The 23,202-nt window shown below is 33.8% G+C and overlaps 1 protein-coding gene across 4 annotated transcripts in view; it reads left to right on the plus strand.

Moving 5' to 3' along the window:
* Positions 1-23,202, plus strand: part of cno (adherens junction formation factor afadin) — a 354,944-nt gene that overhangs the window by 193,928 nt on the left and 137,814 nt on the right. The window contains exon 1 of one of the 4 annotated variants that reach the window (XM_074183526.1): positions 18,092-18,164. The exons of the other annotated variants lie outside the window; for them this stretch is intronic. Coding sequence (XP_074039627.1) covers positions 18,107-18,164 — 58 coding nt within the window. The 5' untranslated portion in view covers positions 18,092-18,106. Of the gene's footprint in view, positions 1-18,091; positions 18,165-23,202 lie in introns of those variants that run through there. 4 annotated transcript variants of the gene reach the window in all.

The raw sequence follows: 23,202 nt of genomic DNA on the forward strand, positions 1-23,202 counted from the left end.
TATTGATCATATAATGAATCTTTCAATTTGGAACGCTATCAAACCGGGATAAATGGTTAATGTCTGCCGAGTCGGGCTAGCTTTCTGTCCGCTTTTCCATTCCAGTTCGGTGTCTACGATTGTATTACCGCACAATGCGGCGAGAGAGCTTGAACCTTTGACATTCAGTAAAACAGTGCCGTAATTTGCTTCTCGTGCGTTTCGGACAAGGTAGTATTTTTAGGAGTTTTATTTACATTCGGGAAACTGGTGGGTATACTCGTAGTTAGAAAGTTGAGTTTATTAATGAAAAACCTATAAATTGAAAGGGGATATTTTTTAAAGATACATTAGTTTTTGGAAAAAAGCTTTATAGCATTATACTTCTCCATCTTCCTGCAGAACATGTGGAAAACTTTTGAAGGAAGGAAAGAAGCGATTAAACTAAAAAAAAAACTTTGCAAAGATATGTAGTTCATGCATATAACTTTGTTTCGGATACAAACTGGAAGATGAAAACCCTTTCAGCAGATTTATTTTCACATGAACATTGAATTATGTGAAAGAGAAAGTACTTTCGAAACAACTGCTTCCATATGATTATAGTAAAAAACACCTGTTACTAATTATGATATGGAAATCTCTTCATCCCTCTGCGGTCAACAACTATCCCCCAATTTTTTTCAATGCATGGGGGGTCAAGCGATACATCATTTGAAAGGTCTTTTGTCCCGCTATTACTTCTGTAATTTTTTTCGAAATTGGTTCATTCGTTATTGAAAAACTAAATGTTTAACGTTTTATTAAAGAAAAACAGAAAATTCGCTGTCGCTCATTTTATTGAGGAAATTAACAAAAGTAATATCAATGGCAACACAATCAACGGATAAAGTGTTCAAAATGACCCCCATCTAGTTCCATACAATAATACAGTCTAGGTACTTTCGAAAGCGTTCCTTACATTATTGAAGATGTCCGGAGTTAGAAATCGGCATTCCCGAACAAGTCTCTGTCGTCTTCTAGATTTGTAGAATTCATTCAATTAGTAGTAAACGTTTTGAAATGGACAACACTGTTAGTTTTTTCTACACTGGTAGTTTTTGCTGAATCTAGTTGTCGTAGAATAAAAAGTAGATAGTTGGCCACTGTCACTTCTTCACGAATTATTATTCAGTGTTCCTTGTTCAATGTGTTCCAACATGGTTTACTCTACTGAAGAAAAAATAAAAATTGTTGCAACCTATAATCATTTGGTGATGGGAACACATTAACAAACTCCACAAAAATTGAATGTCTGGTCCGGCATTCTTGGTAATCATATTGTTGGACCATTCTTCATTGAAGGTAATCTCAATGGAGACATATAATTAAATCTATTACAAGACTATGTGGATCCTGTGTAGATTACACAAATTTTAGAAAATTATGACAGTTTAGTAGAAAATGAAATAAAATTCCAGCAGGATGGTGCACCCCTACATTTTGATATTCGGGTGAGACAGTTTTTGGACCAACGTTTTCTAATGCGTTGGATCAGCAGAAGGAGTCCAGTGGAGTGGCCAGGTAGATCACCTGATCTCATACCGATGGACTTCTTTCTGTGGGGACACCTGAAGTCGAAAGTTAACTATACTAAGCGTACAAGTCTAGAAGACCTGCGACAGATAATTCTTCGGGAATGTCGACTGCTGACTCCGGACATCTTGAGTAATGTACGGAACGATTTCGACAGTAGACTGTATTAATGTATGGAACTAGGTGAAGGTCATTTTGAACAATTCATCCGTTGGATATTAATTGTTGTTGATTTCCTCATTGAAATGAACGACAGCGAATTTTCTGTTTTTCCTTAAATAAAACGTTAATTTCTCAATAACTAATGAACCAATTTCGAAAAAATACAGAGGTAATGAGGGACAAAAGACCGTTCAAATGATGTATCACTCGACCCCCCATGTCATTAAAAAAAATAGGGGGGCAGCTGTTGACCGCAGAGGGGTAAAGTTGCTGGTATGATTTTCATATCAGAATTAGCCCCCTAAAAACAAAAATTGACGTATTCTTTGAAATTCTCAATTACATGTCCGTTTCTGACTTACAGGGGTGGTCAAGTTTTCGTTGGAACGCCCTGTATATTCCTGATCTATTCGACACTGAAGTTTTGTCTTTATTGTTGTTGGTGGGTTAAAAAAAAGTATGTCAATGTCTTGTACCGCTTATTATCATTTCTTGAAGAGGACAGACCTGGTAAATGGTTTGTTTTCGTAGTTTTTTTGGGTGAACGGTTAATAGGTAGATATTATTGACTTCATTTTTCATAAAAAAAATACACTAACAAGCCATTTATCAAATATATTCTACTTCAAAGAACGATAGTAAACATTATAGGACAATGACATACTGTGGTGATCCATCCAATAATATTGCTAATTTTTTGAAAAAGAAAAGGCCTCATCTTATAACCATTTCCAAGGTTAGACGACACTAGATTTTTCAGGTCAACGAAATTTGTTATGGGCTGTGTATTCTTTGAAACGAATTTTAATTTGACACAAGGTCAGAATTCTCATTTGCTCAGTGAACAAGCTGTTTGGGATATACTTTTATTCTCAGATTTTTTTAATTGGTCGAAACTAATTTATATAGAATAAAGAATAAGCTCTGACACATATTTTTTTCGTCAACATTTTAAGTTGTAAATCTCATACGAGTGACATCACACTTAAAGTCGAAACTAGGGATCGAACCCGCATCTACAATAACGATGATTTTATGATTGGAACCAACCAACCAGGAGGAACGTTCTAAATATTCAAATGTATAAAAGTTACTCAATTTGTTGCAGTCTGTTGATCTCTTTATTCTCAATCGGCAATCGATGAATTTTCATTCACTATCTTGTCTGATTAACCATGACGAAAAATATAAGCTTTTTGCTTGAGTGTCCGGACATAGGTTGGGTTAGGTCCAAAGTGAGTGGGTCTCTTCGATCCTCAACCGCAACCACACTCGACCAAATAAACCCAGCTTCTTAACGAAGCCGATCAGTTTATATGGTGAGAGGTCTTTCAGGTCAGATGGTAAGAGTACGGTTCTATCGAACTCTAAAAACCTGATTCGGTCCCCAGCGGGGCAGGAATAAAGTATGTGCACTGCATTTTCCAAACAGAGCCAACACACAACGTAAGACCTGTAAGAAGGCCTGTTAGACATCGTAGTTCATCCCTACTGTAGTCCAACAACTGTTTGGCATCAATATTCAAAGGGTGAATAAACGCCTTGGAGTAAGCCAGTCCCGGAAGATTCTGCCAGAAGTCCATAAATCTTCTTGCCATCCAGGTGTTCAATGTTTGTTTGGCAAAGCCTAAAGCAATGCCAATGACAGGTTCTAGTCCGATGAAGCTGCTCGCAGCACCCTCCTTTGCCTGGCCATACTGGCCTGGAATCCAGACCAGTGACAATCTGTTAAGTCTTCCTATCGAGGAGAGTCGTTTTTGGCAATTTGCTACCAATTTAGACGTTGCTCGGTAGGAAACAAGAGCTTCCAACGCCGCTTGACTGTCTGAGAATATTTTTTTTGACTTGTGTATGAGGTTGAATTCTTCCGGTCATATCACGATTGTCAAACTGCAGACATATCTTATGCATTTTAGATATGTCTGCGGTTTGTAGATTATTTATTGAATAGGTGTGTTTCTACAAATAACTGAAATTTGTCTTCCGAATATCTATATATTTGCTAATTTTATAACAGAGCTATGTCAACAAAAGGTTTAGGAAGCAAATGCTCAATTGTTTGTGCTCGGTATATTTTTTATTTAAGCTGCTCATTTTCACAATTGTTGAAGATTGAGAATGTACAATTAAGAAGCTGTTTTTATCAACGAGTTTCATAATATACTTTTTTGAATTCATAGGGTTTTCTCCTTTGATTTTTCGATTACATTCGTTGAAGTCGAATGTCATAATAATTGCTCAGCCATTGCAGAGAACAGTTGTTTCATTCGAAAAAGTCATTATTTTTTTTAATGAAGTGGATATTTTCAATTCGTGGAAAGTTAATCCAGGTACTTAGTTTGAGTTTGTCGTAAATTTCTCAGAAATCTGATTGGTCGTTAATTCACAAGCAAAGAGTTTATATTTGTTTTATATTCTTAATTTAGAAGTGGAAACGGAAATACTTGTTTATTTCTTCATCCGAAGTTTATCTTTTGTACAGTTAAATTGAATTCAGAAGTTGAAGTAGATTCTGAAGTAGATTTGTCATACTCTATTTTCTTTTGAAGTCTATAGAAATACATGGATATTAATATAATATATAACATAAAGCGATCTAAGTGTGATAACATAATACGAGTTATCATCTCAAGTAAGGAGTTTTTGAAAATTATCAATTTTTTGTCACATTACAAATTTCTGATGGTTTATACTCGTTTTTTAATTTCTTATTTGATGTATTTCTTCTTGTTTTTCGTTAGGAACATATTTCGAAACAACTATCAATTTAGCGATTAGGTTTGACGTTTGGGAACATGTTTTGAATTAAGTTAATTCTTAAAGATTTATTGCGATCATTGTTAACCTCTTTTCAAAAATCTCCGTATATTGACTTTGCAATCTTGCTTCATATATGAATGTCTGTGTTATGTCAGAAATTTAATAGGTGAAAATAAAGTGACTAAGCAAGCGGACATAGACTACCAGCGCCAAAACAAATGTTAAGGCTACCCAAACATAGGTTATGTAAATCGCAAAATTCTTATATATATATATATATATATATATATATATATATATATATATATCATCAACTAATTTGTTGCCTGTCTACTAATAGATATATTTTTGTATAACAATATTTATGTATTTCTATGTAGGTCTTCGTTTCTGGAGATTCCAAGAGTTGATTATATTGACTTTAATTCATATTACTATTCATAGTAGAAGATCCGAACCTAAATCGACCTTCACCGAGCTGATTATAGAATGAAATATACAGGCTGATTCACGGTGGATGGCACATTAGACGTTTCTGGTGAACCAGACAACGGATCACTTTGAAAATTTAATGGAGGGCATATTCGGACATTCTCTAGCCAACTAAAATATTTTTGACAATGCGGTGTTGCCGCTTCTATTAGAAAGCAGTAGCAACTTTGATTTTTCAAATGGAACACTCTGTATATAATATTATTTTTGGAATCTCCAACAATTGCCCGACAACTTTTCTTGATATTTCCCTATACCTATCTGTTACCGTTTTCGAAATAAAAATTAATTTCAATTTTTTTCTTCGAAAATCATGACTTCTAAAAATGCCGATATCTTTTAGTTAAGAAGTACTATGATATCGAAATTTGGTTTGGAGTTAGGTGATACTTGGACACTTCCCACACGTCAGCCTAATCTCCGTTACTTCAATACAGGGTGGTAAAAAAATACAGTTTTTTCGTTTGCTTGAAAAAGTTGCTGAAATTTGATTATTTTAAATGGAACACCCTGTATATTATTGAAAATTCGGAAAGCTGCTGAAATTTGCTTTCTTTCTATGTATATCATACCTATACCTAACTAGTCAAGTTTCGGACTTATGAACATTTATTTGTGAAAATGTCCCTTCAGAATGGTATTTCCATTCGGTATTTGGTAAGCAAGCCATGATTACTATTTGACAGTAGCGTTGTGACATTCTCCTAATAATATCGACATTTTCGTCACTTCAGAAGTTGCAAATACCTTCAAAACGATGGAACAAAAGTATTCAAACGAAGTTCTTATGAATTTGTTTATTATTTTTGGACAGTGTGACAAAATTATCAGCAGAACATATCGAAAGTTCAATGAAATGTATCCGAATCTACCGCCAATGAACCTCAAGAAATTTATACGAATTCAGAACAATTTCAATATGTTAGGATAAACTCTAAAAAAGCACCAAGAAACTTGCCTCGACCCGTAACTTTCGAAGACAACCAGATTAATGTCTTAGCATATTTTCACCATATATATCACCATATATATGTTATATATGGTGATATATATATGGTGATATATATATATATATATATATATATATATATATATATATATATATATATATATATATATATATATATATATATATATATATATATGGTGATATATATATATATGGTGGGCACTATCGTTTTGTTAATATATATTATTATCACATTCATTTTCAACAACATCCATATCGATTTCAACATGTTTTTATATATTATTACTAGTACGCGTATTTTACAATTGCGATTTTATACTTAATTGTCAATTTAGTTTTATATTTGTATGATTTTATTTTTAAATAATATTATATGTCAAAACTGACAACTTTTTATATTTATGCTTTTATTTGTGATTTTATATTATCTTATGTGTTTTCAATTCCATATATTAAGTAGTTTATTCTCATATGCAAATCCCTTTTATGTAATTCATTTTCATACTTTAATATTTATCATATATTCATTTTTTTCCTTTGGAAATCTTTTTCACCACATATAAGCAACATCTGATGTTTCTGTGGTTTCTATGATGTTTATTCAACTGTATGTATTACTTCAGTTATTTATTTTTGTGATTTAAATCTGAATAAACATTATTATTATATTTGGCAATCAATATACGTTAAATACTTCAGTAACGAAAACTGCATAAAGATCCAGACAAATAGAAATAAACATGAAGTTAGGGCTTAAAATAAGTTGCAGAAGCCGGTGACAGTCTCTTGATTATGGGTGTGTGGAATTCCGTTTGATCCTATTGTGTTTCAGTATTGATTCCAAAAAGAGTTTGTCGGGCTGACAAAGTTCGGGCTGATGAAACAAAGTCTATAGCATCTCTATGATTACTAGTCATGGAGATTCGTTTTCTTAATGGTTCAAGGTTGGCCAGATATTAGACAAAGATGTATTCGAAAGAAGACTATAGTCTATTTCAAAAGAGTGTAGAGTAATAAAATCTCATTAAGTATTCAAAAGCGCTCCAGGGTGATCCGTCAATAAATTCTGTCACTTCCCTAGTCCGCATTGCAAAATTATGTCGTTTCATAAAGAGCAGGTAGGTATCACCCTGTTTTAAGGGTTTGTCCATTGTTATCGACGGATAAATACTGAGCCAGAGGCGCGCTAGTGGGATAATTGCCAAAAGAATATGCATTCATAAAAATTATATTAAAGGAAATAAAAATTTAATACAGCAGAACAGTGTTATTAAAAAATATAAAATGTAACAATAAAATATATACGAACCGAAATCGGGAAATACTCACAAACACACACGAACGAACTTTACGTATTGAAACACTTGTGGGGACTTTAAATCAATTTATTCACAAAAACGACAAGAACTTTACTGGATACGTTATTACAATTTGACACTTGAACAATACTAAAACTGTGAACTTCCCTTAACGTTTAACAACACTCTATTTATACCCTAATTGAATGTTCTAGAGATTACTAGGTACAATTTTCGAGAACCTTCCGAGAAAATAATTATTCAGACTACCCTTAATTCTAAACCCTAACCTAAGCAAAAGTGTCACTGTCACTGATACACTGGTCTCTGTCCAGATTGCTTATCCCGCTACAGTATATTTACAATTCAATTAAATTATTCTACATCAGTATAGTCTTCATCCGAAGAACTGTCATCATCCCCTGGTGTTATAATTATAGGGTCAACCACCTGATCGACCAAGTTGTCCAGTTCCCACATTTTATCTTCCTCTTTTAAAACATGCTGGATTGCTTTTTGCCAGTTTTCTGATGTGATTTCCATAATGGCTTGATCAAACAATACCTTGACATCTTTCATTTTAAATGTGGTATTGTGCCTTGCAACATATCCTTTAACTTGTGCCCATATAAGTTCTATAGGATTTAATTCGCAATGATATGGCGGTAGGCGCAGCACAGTTACTTTATACTTTTCTGCTACATCTTCTACGGCATATTTCATGAAGCGAGATTTATGTTGTTTTACTATGGCTAGTAGTTCCTTCTTTACTGAATTCGTCTCAAACTGAATACCTTTATTTGACAGCCAGTTAATAATTTCTTGCTTTCTCCAAGCTGAAGTTGGTACCTTCTCTAAGCGCCTTGAATGGTAGCTTGCATTATCCATAACCACGACCGAATCAGCTGAAAGAAATTTTAACATTTCCCCGAAGTAGTCTTCGAAGACATCCGAATTCATGTCCTCATGATAATCTCCCGTCCGGCACGACTCAAAGCTTAACAAACCTTCTTTTAAAAATCCGTCTTCGCTTCCAATGTGAGCAATTATAAGCCTCTTCCCTTTTCCCGAAGGCACTTTAATACCCGTCGAAAGGCCTTCTATGAAAGCTTGGCGAGAACTTGTTATATTTTTATCTTGCCACATTTTTTTGACTATATAACCTTCGTTTATCCACGTCTCATCAAGATAACAAATTTTCTTTTGCTCTCTGCGGTACTGCTTTATAGTTGTCAAATATTTTCGTCTCCAGCAAACAATTTCATCACTTTCCAGTAATAGTGCCTTTCGATTGTGCTTTTCCCAGGCAAAATTCATACTTTTTAAAGTTTTCCATAAAAGTTTTCTGGATATCAAAGGAATATCGTTATCTTGGCTTATCTCGATAAATATTTTTTCAAGAGTGGGTATTTCCTTTTTAAAATAAAACGAATGAACTTCTCTTCGAATGTCACATTTGGTGTCTTCATCTAAGATTTTTATTGGTCTTCCTGATTTTCTCTTGCATGGACTTACCTGGCCTGATATATTTCTTTCTCGCAATAATTTAAAAATCGTGGACTGTCCAATTCCAGTCATTCGGGCACATCGCTCAACACTTTCTTGCACAGACAAACTAGGGTGATCGTGTTTTATGCAATCATATACATTTAAAATTATAACTTTTTCGCAAACAGATAGCGGAGAATTTTTTACACTTCTTTTCTTTGGAGTAAATGTCCCCATTTTATAACTTTTTCACTATTTCTATATCACAATATCACTGTACGTTTAATTGGTGTAGTAACAATTACTATTATAACTCGAATGTTTAAGACACCATTACAATATATTTAAACCCTTTTTCTTAATTACCTGGGTTTAATAGGTATTGCATGATTGGTGGGCAGGGTCAAAAAGGGATTATTATAATGACATGGCACCTCGGAACTAAGTGTTAACCCTTTTTTGAGAAATCATGCTCAAGTATATGAACCCAAATTGCATATTAAATAAGTTTACAAGAACCACTAAAATTAATCTTAATCTTTTTTTAAGAAATTTTACTTACCTAAATACATGTAGGTACTTAGTTTTAGACCAAATTACTTCCCAAAAATGGCCTTTTATTATTATCTATGTCTGTAATTTTTAATTTACTTTAATTATTAAGTTTAATAATCCTAAGATTTGCCTACGCCCATGGACGACAACGAAATTCAGGCAAATTTTATGACACTTCATGATTTATTACTCTACACTCTTTTGAAATAGACTATAGTGAACTATTGGTTGGAAATTTCTTAGGATAAACAGGCGGTGCCATACACAAATATTGTAGAATATGGTATTATGGCCCTTTGCATAGATCAATTGAGATTTGACATTCGCAGGAAGATCTGCAGTTGATCTTTAATGGCAGACATAATAACAGGGATAATGAATGCGTACTCAAAGTATGATATCAGTTAACACTAAGAATACACCACATCTAAAATTTGTAAAATATTTTTGAGACAATATTCAATTTTCTGATGGGAAAAACTGAGCTTAGATATATAATTCGATTAGCTGAAGCCTCCCCGATATTACCTTTGTCGCATCGCGAAATTGTTTCAAAACAACCCTATCTCCGTTTTATCCTTTTAGCTATCGAGTGTCTCGTTCCCTTGCATAATTATCCACTTATCCTTTCTCGAGGGTCGGTCAAAAGAACATCAACCGAGGAAGACATTTGGTAGGATACGGCGCGCAACTTCATCGATAAACTCGTGAGTACGCGGTGCGCTTGTTGTTGACGTTTATTCACACCAGAGTGGATTCAGTTGATGAACGGACTCGTCGGTCGCCGCCGCCGCCTCTTTGGTCGCCGCCGCCGATCCAGCACGTTTCGGTGTTTGTTCATCCCGAATATTCCTACGCCCACTTTTTGACTCGGTAGCCGTTTGTTTTTTGTTTGAGAATTTGGTCCTTCGGTGCCGGATGTCCGCGATTTCCATTTTGGAAATTCAGTTTTCGATCGGTCGTTGGTGATCATTTTATAATACATAATGCGTCGAAAGAATGATTGAATGGTGTGTCTTTGGGGTTGTTCGTGTTCTAATACGCTTGAAAATAAGTTATGAAATATTCATTTGAGCTTGGTAAATGTATCGTTTAATTTTCTTCCTTCAGAGTTAATTTCATAAAATTTGTAATTCCTATTATCATTATTTTTCTACTAATAAATTTTGCAAAACCGGAATATTTACCCCAGACTTTTCGAGTGAGTAAATTAAACCATAAAGTTATTAGGATATTAACTGAATTTTATGAAATTGAAATTGAATTCTTAATGATAATTTTTTATTTCTTCATGTAGATCACAAATAATATTTAGGAAACGTCAAAATGAAAAAAATACACGGCAAAGAAGCGTTTCGCCTTTCTATTTCTTCATCTTCATACAAAAAGTGCGAAGGAAAACGTCTTCAAAGGGAAAGAATGTGGTAGTATTTGCATTGAATATTGAACCTCGAAGAATCAGCTAACTCTTAAGTGGCAACATTGCAAATTATATAAACTTCTGTGGGAGAACAGCATGTCAAAAATAGCTATTATTTACTGCTAGAATACCTTGATAGCCTCAAAGAACAGTATGATCTGAATTCAGGTATAATATAAGGTATTATTCAATAGGAAAAGGTTAATTATTCATATAGTATTATTTCAAGGTGAATATTTACTTATACCTGACTAAGTATAAAACATCATGGTCAAAAAATGAAAAGGTTCAACACTTGCAATTATCAACTCATTTGTGCACCAATAGATAATACGGATTTAGTTTAACCTTTTTTTTTTCACCCATTACATACTTTCTTATATACCATGAAGTTTAATCTTCCTCTTGAAGATGATCACTTGGTGATCGAAACACGTGTCGAAGTGTAAAAATAACGGTTTGGTGTTGGGAAAAAACTCCAGAAATATTCATACAAAGGTATTCGGTTAGTTAATCTGACAAAATGTCCATAAGGCAGTCTAAATTACCCATTCTTGAAAGGAATCTATTCCTAATAAGAATTTGATGAATATTTCAAAGAGTTGGCCAAAAAGTATCCTAGAAAAAATTCAATTGAATATTGAATTCTGGTAGTTAATTTTACAACTAGTCTAGTTGTAAAACTCCAGACATCACCAGAAGATCGCAAATGAGGTTTGTCGAAATGTTGTGAAAATAATCCCTATGAGGATTAAAACCTGAAACCCGAAAAAACAGCTCATCATATATACCTAATTCAACTTTTTCAAATGGAACACATTGTTTTTTTTTCATTTGTATGAAATGTTACAACATTTAACTACATTTGTTATCAAAGGTATACTATACGAAAAACTGATAACCACAAAAGGATTTTTTCAACACTTATGTTCACACTTATGTTCACATACTCGAATTTGTTTTTCGAATATTCAAAGTAATCGCTGGTACATTAACATATTTCATACTATCTAGTGATACTTATCAGTGATTTCAACGGTAAAAAATGCGTAAAAACCTAAAGAAAATATATTCTGCTTTTTTTTAAACCCAGTTATCTGGCACTTTTGACTGACATCAAAAAATGAATCTCGGAAATTGTCGTGAACACCATGTGTTGAAGTTTCTTTGGTGTGTGGGTTGAATCATTTTCATTATGAATTATGTATTGGAAGATATGGTGCAAATGGTCTTTGCTTTTGGGGAAAGTGATGGAAACTGACTCCTTTCATCTAAGAATTACAAAAAGAAGTTCCCCGAAAGAAGACAACCAGATGGAAGGGCATTTCAGGCTCTAAAAACAAGATTAGAAACGTGTCTGCCCTGTAACAAATGAAGAGAACACATTTCAAATTGCTCTTCACGTTGTTGAAAATCCACATGTGAGTACCAGACACCTGAGCAGGGAATTAGGATTTTCTCAAACCAGCCTAGCCTGTCTCCAATGATACGACGACGTTACGACGTTAACCATCTTGATTTTATTCAGGTTGAAGCCTGGCCTCCTTCCCCTTTTAACTGAAGTTTGTCAGAGAGACAAATGGGTCACAACTGATGTTTGATGGTGGCATGAAAGTCCTTAGACATCCATACCGCCCTTCGCGTTATACCCCTACCTGGCTGGGGTGAGATAGATGAAGATATTATTCATCTGTTAACGGAGGACATAGGGGCCTCATACGACAGAGTGTCGGGGCCTTCTATATCGGGAGGGGTCGTCTACAGCGTAATCTATAGCTTCCCTGACTAAAGGATTTTCGTGAGTTTCAGCATAATCTAAAACTCGCCGATTCCTCGACTGAATGGATCCAATGATACGAGCAAGCAAATTTCATCCTTCTCACATGCAATTGATGCAAGAGTTAAGAAAAAGAGATTTTGAAAAACGTGTTCAATTTTGCCGATGGGGCTCAGAAATGATTAATCAGGAAAATGATTTTTTCGATTTCGTGTTATTTTCTGATGAAGCGGCTTTTCATAGAAATGGAAGTGTGAATCGGCATAACATGCATTATTATGCAATGTAAAACCATCAACAGCATTGGTTACTGAATGTTTGCGGATGGAATTCTCGAAAAAATAGTTATCGGTCCGTATTTTTTGGATGGGCATCTTACTGGAAGAAAATATGTAAGATTTCTTCGGCATGAGTATGAGAATTTATTGGACGGGGTTCCATATGGAACAAAACTTAGAATGTGGCTATAGCTTTCAGGGAAATCTCAGAGGATATGCTGGAACGTGTAGAGAATTTATTTGAAAAAAGACTGACATTATGTGTTGCAGAAAATAGTCGCCATTTTGAACATCTTTTGGACTCCTCTATTCAATAAAAAATGTTGGCGTTATTGTTCATATTGAAAAAATTTTGAGAAAGAACGTAAATAAATGAATTTTTTGCGGTTTCAACAAGTAATATAATTTGTAAAATATATGTTTTTCCTATAGTATACCCCTGATAAAAAATGTAGGGAAATTATGAAACATTTCATAAGAATGAAAAAATACAGAGTGTTCCATTTAAACAAGTTCAATAATGTCTGTTTGAAAATGAATGAAACTTGACCAGGTTTTACCGAGCACTCTATATATTGTTTCCGAAAGTTGAGATTTCCGAAATTATCATAGTAATGTTGACTCACTATTCCTAAAAACAATCCACTCAATTGCTGTAGACATGCGGGTGGTGAATTGAAAAATATTGTCTGCAAAATAGGTTTTTCTGGAATAACTTGGTAATGCCGCAATGGAAATTCGAAAACAAAACTTCTTCAGATAGCTAAAAAAATATAGAATCGAATGACGTATTCATATACTGGGTGTTCCATTTAAAAAAATATAACTTTGGTTGGCCATGCTCGGCTGAATCACCCAGCATGCGAGACAATAATTTTTAAAGATAGTATTTATCGATATGACTGCGAAAAAAAGTGGTGTTTGGATAATTGTCATCCCTAATAGCAGTGGACCGAGGGAATCTTGTTGACGCACCCTGTGGAGGATAGTCAAACAGCCAGACTTTCAAAAGACCGTATTTCCCGCAGGGTGTTGCAGGCAACACCCTGAGAGATGTGCACTCAGTGAACATGTCTACAGGACGGGTCATGCAATTGAATTTGATTCTGTCAAAGTTTTAGCTAAAGAAAATAATGTTTCGAAGAGACTTTTTTGGAAATAACATTCATCTTATAGTCAAAAAATTGCTTAAATGTAAAAAACAGACGTCAGTCATTCAAGTGAAATTTATTCATATTTACTTCTAATAGATAAAAATTGGGATATTCTAGAAGATAACTCATGTGATTCAGTATAACTTTTCCTCTTTCATTGAATTCCATAATAATACTTAGAAATTTTTACTTGCCTAATACTGTTTTCTCACTCCATAAACTACTACTTCAAGACCTGTTGTTTGGCTAAATTTGCTCCAGCAGCTTAGCCCAAGTGATCTCTTCCTCCACATAATTCAAATGACATTTCCATTTTGTTTCTAACCTGTTTGAGTTTCAAATGGTTGATGCATAAAATAAATTCAAATATTTATATAAATTGTGATTAACTATGGGTGTAACTGAATAAGTGTAAAACATTTAAGGAGGTGATTCCTCATCGAAAAAAGATAGGATCTTTCATATAACGAAACTTCACAACAACAAAAAATGTCTCCTGGGTTTTTTACGCAAAATAAACCAGTTCGCAGCAAAAAATTATTTTACGAACAACTACAGAGAAACATCGTCAAAAATGCGAACTGGATTTATTGTTATTTCGTAGTTAGTACCTGCATTAAACGATTAAAGGGTAATAAACAAAACTAATTTATTAATAACAAAACACACAACATGTAGAAATCATAGTGAATGTTCAATATGTCTACCTTCAACAATACGCATGCGTCTAGAGGTCGGCGCATTTGCTCAAATATTCCTAGGGTCTCTCTGATTACCCTGATTACCCGCATCGATGATGCCGTTTCTTAAGTCCTCTACATCGCAAACAGGAGTACGATAAACCAAATGCTGTAAATGGCCACAAATAGAGAAATCGAGAGGATTGAGATCCGTGAATCGAGCGGGCCAGTTCTGTGGTCCTCCTCGACCTATACACTGATTTGCATGTTTCAGTTAAATGCTGACGTGCTACTTCTGACGCCCAAAGGAACTTCCTCCAGCAGTACTGGATGCACTTCTCTTAAAAATTGAACGTATGCCTCACCATTTATTCGAGGAGGTAGAAAATGAGGCCCAATCAAATCATCTCCAATAACTCCGAGCCACACGTTAAGAGAAAACTATTCTTGATGGTTAGTTTCGACAATAGCGTGAGGGTTTTCATCAGCCCATATGTGGTAATTATGAAAATTAAATTAATCTTGTCCCGAGAATAACTACATTCGTCTGTGAATTCTATCGTCTTCAGAAAGTCACAATTTATTCTAATCATTTCCAGCATCCAATTGCAAAATTCAAGACGGTTCGGAAAGTCTCGCGGTAACAGTGCCTGTACTCGTTACAGATAGATGGTAAGGGTATAATAGTTGTTCCTTTGAAATTTGAAATACCGTCATATGATCAACATTTAGCTGGAAAGCAATCTTTCTAGTGCTGGTAGTAGGTTGTTCTTCAATCAAATTAAGTACTGCTTCCTCAAGCTGTGGTGTACGTACTTCTCGATGGCGACCACAATCCTGCGTTCTTTCGTAATCGTTGATGAAGTCGAGCAAATATTCTATGTGAAGGATGCTGCCGTTGAGGATACATTTCAGCATATCTTCTAGAAGTTTCTAACCCATTCCGCTGCGACAGACCGTAAACGTAATGCATATCAGCCATTTCCTCATTTGTATATGCCATTTTAATAACAAGTGAATTATTAAAGTAACAAATTAAGAACAGAAAAACAACACACAATTAGTATTAATTCAATTTCGAAAATTCACACAATGACACAATTCACAAAATTCACACAATTCACCAATTTAATTGTCACTATCGCTAATAGCGACCTACTAGATAGATTAGTTTCGAATTTTCGCATTTATGACGATGTATCTCTGTAGTTGTTTCTAAAATAATTTTTTGCTGCGAACTGGTTTATTTTGGGCAACAAACCCAAGAGACATTTTTTGTTTAGAATGAAACAGGCTATCGGAAAAATTTAAACGGTAAGCAAATAATAAGACAAAAAGTTACATTGGAAATAAATTTTAGAGGTTGCGTTTTCCACCCCTTACAACCACGGGGTAAACCAAATAAATTCCTGGCTAAGTGTCTTTTTGGTAGTACAAAACGTCAGGTTAATTTCAATATTGTAACTTTTTTAGTGCTTGTGAAAAAAATTGTTATACAAATTTTATGTACCCCCTTTAAGGAGCTGTATCTTAACAAGGGTTGCTCCAATGAAATTTCTTTATATGAAAGATCCTATCTTTTTTTCGATGAGGAATCACCTCTTTAAATGTTATACACTTCTTTAGTTAGTATATTTATTATTTAGTATATTTTTCACTCACCATCATTTCATTTTATTTATCATTCTATCAGTCAAATAATATAATTAATTAAATTAATATATATATATATATATATATATATATATATATATATATATATATATATTTATATATATATATATATATATATATATATATTTATATATATATATATATATATTTATATATATATATATATATATATATATATATATATATATATACTTCAATGTTCCCATGAGCAATTATTAAAAAAAAATCATACATTCAGTTGCAAATCGAGAAAACTTCAATTCATCGATAATACTGAATATTTAACAAAAATTACACATTGTAAACAATCTGTCACAGTACAAAAAACACACAATGGTTAAACATGATAGAAATGATAAATGAAGTATTTCCGGGAAAAGCGTAACGTGGCGTGCCAATAAGAATAATTACTAACTGTAGCCAGGCAGTTAGGTTGATTCGGTTTTCAGATAGAAAATACAACGTACGCAGTTGAACATTTTTTTCGATATGTTGACTATGGAAACAGTCTGAACGAAATAATTGTGATTGAACTGGTAGAACCAGGACGGGTTGAATTCACAACTCTCAAAAACCTCCAATACATATAGTTGAAACAGCACCAAACTGTATTAAAATTCCTATTTTGGCATGTCGGCATCTTGATCCCTTACAATGATTTCATTTTATTTTTGTTCAGTTTTACAAAACGCTCAGATGAAATATTTTATAATCTTATCGTGATCTAAATTTAATAAAATGTGAATTAAAATGGGAACATATTCAGAAGAGATTAGGTTTTTGGGAAAAATTTTTTTGGTTTCCTACTTCTCTATCATTAAACTGAATAAAACCTTTTCGAAAGAACTACTTTCTCACGAACATGAATTACACTGAAGAAAAAGTCCTTTCCAAACAACTATTTTCATTGGAAAATTTCATTACACGAAAGAAGTGAATGCTATGTTTTGTAATGTTATTTGTAACTGCGTTGATGAGGTGACAAGACAACTGTTTTGTCCCGAAACTTCGAACTGAATGGGAAAAAGACATGTTCCATGATAGTAGGCACTAAACTCTCAGAAATAGCATTATATTAAAACGAAAACATTGTTATCAAGCTTGTGATTTTATATATATATTCATCATCATTTTTCTTCATCCGTTCTGTGTAATTTCCGTTCGCCACTGCAGGCGACAGATTAAGACATAAACGTCAGAATTTAGTGCCTACTATTTTGGAATTATAGTATAGTTGTTTCGAAAGGGTTTTTTTTCACTTTTTATCTGAAAGTAACTTCTATGCATGATCCCACTGCTCACATTTTTGTTCGATGAAGTGGCAGCAGAATAGCTTTTTCGATAATAGAAATTATTTTGAAGAAAAGAGAATTGAAACTTTCTATGTTTTTTACCACTTTCATTTGTAACTAACGTTACTGCAGTTTCATCCTATAAGGACATTTTCAAACTTATACATTATGTATACGTTTAATGTATAAGTTTGTCCTTTTAGGACAAATATTGGACCACTTATATTTGTAACTAACGTTACAGATTCGTCCTATAAGGACATTTTCAAACTTAGTTACAAATAAAAGTGGTAAAAACCAGAAAGTTTCAATTATCTTCTCTTCATTATGATTTCCTACCACGTAGTAACTAACTGCTATATCCATCAATATATGAAAATTATTTTTATCATCTATACATCAAGACTCCGATATAAAATGTGTTTTAGTGTTGAAGGTATATGACAAGGATACTATAATTTTTGAATGGATTACCAAACATAAAAAATTTTTATTTCCAATTGAATGTGACATGAAAAACTAAAATCGTTCTACCGTGAATTGGTCGTCAACATGATGGGATTTCGTTCGTTTAAACGTTTGCGGAATGCCAAATGCGAAATTCTCTTGGGTATGTATGACAGAATGTTATGAATACAGTTTTTATTACATTTCTATTTAATATATCTTAGATGGTTTTGTTATTTCTATACGATTCTAGACTGAAATTGATGTGGAACAAAAATGAAATCTGAATGATACATATTGATATGGATGTTTATTTTTCCTCCTAAATTTGAAATAATACTGAGATGAATAAAATCATACGTTTATTTTTAAAGGGTTTCATTAAGCTTATCCTGTTTGTTTATTTATTTAATTGGGTCAAATTTGGTAATTAAAGTTTGACCCCCTTCCTGTTGACAGATTGATCTGATATTTGGTACACACATTTAATTTTCATGACAATACAATTTAATAAATTCTGTATATTGTAAATCCAAGATGACTACAGCTACAAAATGGCGGATTGCATATTTTTTCACAACTACCCCAATATGCGTATCAAATGAGATGGCTCGACTAGTACTATAGTAGTACAGTAAAAAAAAGATGCAAATCCAATATGATATATACCAGGGGTCGGCAAATAGTTTTATGTGGGGTTCGGTAACTGTGGGAAAATTTTTACGAGGTCCAGAAAAAACAACTGATAAAAATTAAGTGCTACCTATGTATTATTTTGGTTTCGAATCAAATTCTGAATTATAAAACACAAGACCTAAAATTAAAGTGAGAAATTACACCGACGGTCTTGAGCCAGTTTTTTATAGTTTGGTTCTCGAGAGGAACAGCAAATTCGAAGTGTGTCTTTTAGGTCCAAGAGAAAGATGTTTCACATACATAATATGTCAAGCCAAACATAGTGGCCAAATTTATAGCTAGTTTCTTGCAATTTTCATATTTTTCTGGAACCTGTTTGGTCCAAAATTCTTCAGTGGATACCGTTTTATATATTTGTAAAGACACATCTTCTTGCAAATCAATTATCTCTAGTCGAAGTGATGTCTTTGACAGCCACATCTGTCCATTCTGCTGCTACATCAACTTCAAATGATGATTTAAGAAGGGGAGATAGCTTGCCATCTCTGCAAAGTCTTGGAATCTTGTAGCAAATTCGTTCCTAAGATCGGCCAGAAATTTTACAAACACTGCAGTGTCTTCTTCAGAGTTCTTTTTATATCAAAGAATTGTCGGTGTATGAATGAATTCTTGTCTTGCAATACCTTTTTCAAAGATATCCAGCTGGCGACGAAAAGCAGACACGTTTTGTATCAGGTCATATATTAATTTTCCATTTCCTTGTGTTGAGCGCATTTGAATATTTCAAAATATCTTTTAAAGAAGCCACCACCACCAGCATATTACGCTTGTTTGTGCTTTCTGGCTCCCTCCGTTTCTAAGTTTTGCAAAAAGGAGGTTATTTTTTTATCAGCCAGAAACTTTCAATAACTTGACCTTTACTTAGCCAACGAACATTTTGTCGTGTTGCTGTCAGAAAGAAACTCCTTGAAATGTCAGTACTGAAGAGCAGAATGATATCTCATAAAATTATTCAACTTGACCAAGCGGTCCATCACTTCTTTCAGTTTTCCACAAAGGGCTGCCTGGTTAATTATGCCCTAATACGAAATTAGACCTGAGTTGTTACCCCTGATTCTCTTTACTACACGTTTTTCTTTGCCAATCATTGCTGGGGCCATTTTATCTTAACTAATGTTAGGATTCAGTATTAAATTCATTATTGACCTTGAATAAATATTCTCCTCGAGTGTAACCTTTCAACGGCAATGTTGCTAGCAACTGTTCCCTAAAAATCTGACACTCAATATCAAGAAATGTTACGGAAATAGACATTTGTTCATCATCAACGATGTCACATGATTCATCAAGTGCTATGGCGTAGCAAGGTGCCATTTGCAGAAGTTCAAGAAGAGTGTTTTTAATATCAGCAGCAAAAATGTCCGTTTTTCGTTTATTACTTCTCGCTGATAATGGAATACTTTGAAATGCAGCGACAACCAAATACATAATTTCTGAGGAAAACAGTTAATTCCTATAATTAAGTACGTAAAAAAATACATATTATTCTGATCTTCAGGTTTTATTGGGAAAAGCGCTGTTGATTCGAACACGAATATATTCATCCTGAGAAATCTAAACAATCGTCATGAATCATCATATGTTTTTTGCGCTTAGATTTGTAAATATTTCAGTACTAACCACTGAAATAAACTCAGTTATCATTAATGTTAGTGCTTCAAAAAATAGTTTCTGCTCAAGACAATCATAAGATGTAACTAATAGGCTTTTGCATCATGTGACAAGCGAATGACAAGAGCGGTAGTTTGAAACCCATTAAGTACTGTTTTATGCAAAAAAGTACGGAGAAAGGAAATTTGTCTTCACAGACAAATCAATAATTAGAACAAATTATTCATGGTGCTGTACTCGTTCATAGATCCGTTGAAGCACATAATGATTGTGAACAATTCAAAAAGACACCTAAGTTTTGTGGACGTTGAAAAGTGAAAAAGTGAACTGGTTGACCGTTTAGTTATCGATACAATCGTATTATACAAATTGAAAATAAATTAGATAATCATTGATTGATTTTTTTTAATAAACTATGGCAATTCATTGTTACTGTAAAAACTTTTGTATCAGAAATAGATCACCAACTGAATCTCAAAAAATATCCAAAAGAATATAAATCCTGGTAGTTACAGAGTTGAATTTCATCCCTGAGTTTGTCAGCGCCATCTTTCGGCACCGTATGATAATAATAATAATATTCTTTATTCAGTAGAACACAGAAATACAAAAACGCTACCTACATTATTTCCTATACAAACTGAGCACCTGGAGTGCACAAAGATGGTCTTCCACTCGAAACAAGAGATCGACAGACACAGCTAATCAAAAATTTAGATAAACTAGAGATATCCGTGTTAGGAATCACACGTTAAAAGGTAAGACCTCGTTAGTCCTTAGCTCGCACAAGTTTCTCAACTTCTGAGAGTTGTCGTTCGTATGGGGGCGGCAGCTGATTAACGGAAAAAACATATTTTAAACAGAACAGATATGTGCAGATTCAAATAAACGGTTTCCAAATATTAGAGTTTTATATTCTTAAAATCATTTGAAATAGCATTGTATGTAGTCGGTTCATTATAGGAAAAGCTTCTCTCGAACAATGATGATTTTTGGATTGGTGGAGTTATAGTACTTTTCGATCTAATATTAATATTGGGGACAGTACGGAACACAAGTTAGTAGGGAGTTTTGGTAGTAATCATTTAATGATATAAGGTGTGGCAGTGAAATTTTCGGCGAGATTTCATATTTAGCCACCCGGCTTCTCGTAGTTTATGACTCATAGGTTGCGCCTACGAATACCTCGTATGAAGCGGAGACAATAGTTTTGAATTTTCTGGATATTTTGCGTAATCGTTACCGTAAGACCTAGAGACTCGCAAAGTACTTTTAAGATTCCCATTCAAAGTTGCATGAGATCCAAACAAAATTTTCAATTTCCATATATTTTCATGAATTCATTCCAATACGTGCTTTTCAAATCGTAAGGAGTAAACTATCCAGAACCCCAAATTCTTCACCATATCACAAAACTGTACAGGAATGTTATCAATAGTAGCACAAATAGTTTTTTGGTGGAATAGTCTGTCATTTCGCTTCTCAAATAGCATTTTCTTAGATTTGTTTAGATTAAATGAAAGAGAATGAACTTTTGATATTTCGAAAATTCTATCAAGGTCTGCGATAATTTTCTGACAACCATTCACTACGTCTGAAGGGAGACAGGAATATATCATGTGAGTATCATCCGCGAACATTTGTAGATAACAATGCGAGACAACATTTTTGAAAAACGCTGTGAAAATTACATAGAGAATTGGTGCCAAAATGGATCTCTGTGGAACCCCGACTATTAGTTCTCTTGTTTGAGAAACCCTAGTATTGAGTACAACTCGTTTCTTTCGACCATCTAGATAGCTGTCAAAAAACATAATACATTCTTCTGAGAGTCCAATATATCGTAGAATATGTTTTAGAGCAGAATGGTTTATTTAGGGTATCGAAAGCTTTCGAATAATCTAAGATAACTAGATCAGTAATCATCCCCGAGTACAAATTACACATCCGCCATAATGTAGTTTTCGAACTGTATCAACGTATGTTGCTTCAGTTTCCAGTTTTTTTCTGAATATAGGGCAGACAAAAATATTTATCACTTCATCCTATGCGTGAATTGCATGTTTGATCTGATTAACTCGTAATTATCTCACTAGGTGAAGTTCAATTCAGTTTGATGTATTTGACCTACATTCATAAACAATTAACCATATATCTGTAATTGGAATCAGCACAATTTCAGGTGGACCTACCATTTAGTTTTTGTGCCTGTTAATATCAATAATTCATCTATAGCGAAGTTATCACTTAGTGTGTTATCGATTAATTAAAAAAGGGAGTGAGGTATTGATTTTTTCGCGGAGTTATATAACCGTGGTAACTAATTCAAAGGTTGTGTCATATGATCTCGGTTCGGCAATTTTGAAAAAGTTTCATAAACTGTCAGAACTCGATTATATTCCTGAAATTAAGATAACAGTCATTTCCTGTTGAGCTGCAGCAAAATTGGAGATGTGACAGGCAGATCGGGAAACTCTAGTTGAAAGTGCGGTACGAAGCGATCAAATAAGACGATATACGAGTACATTTGAATAAATTTAAGTCTGAAGTTTCAATTGAAATGTTTGTGTTGTATTTTCAGTGTAGAAGTGAAATTAAGTTGAGTTCAATTGTATAGTCTATAGTCAATTATCGTCAAACCCACGGGGAAAACGTAACAATACATTGAAATGACCTCAGTTGCGGAATAAAATTCATATAAGTACATATCGCAAATTAAGATTTATAGACCGAATCCAACCAAAGTTGAAGTTGTTAAATTCAAGTTGAATTAAAGGGAACAAAATTTAAGATGGGTAGTCCGTGCTCGAATGGAACGTTTCGTCTGCTGCTGTGGCAGACATCATCAGTGGTATGTGCGTCGACTGCGATTATTTAATTATTGTTTTCTGGAT

The sequence above is a fragment of the Leptinotarsa decemlineata genome, unplaced genomic scaffold (genome assembly GCF_025532065.1).
Source record: "Leptinotarsa decemlineata unplaced genomic scaffold, Ldec_3_MD MMD2_tig00026340_RagTag_RagTag, whole genome shotgun sequence".
NCBI classification, from domain to species: domain Eukaryota; kingdom Metazoa; phylum Arthropoda; class Insecta; order Coleoptera; family Chrysomelidae; genus Leptinotarsa; species Leptinotarsa decemlineata.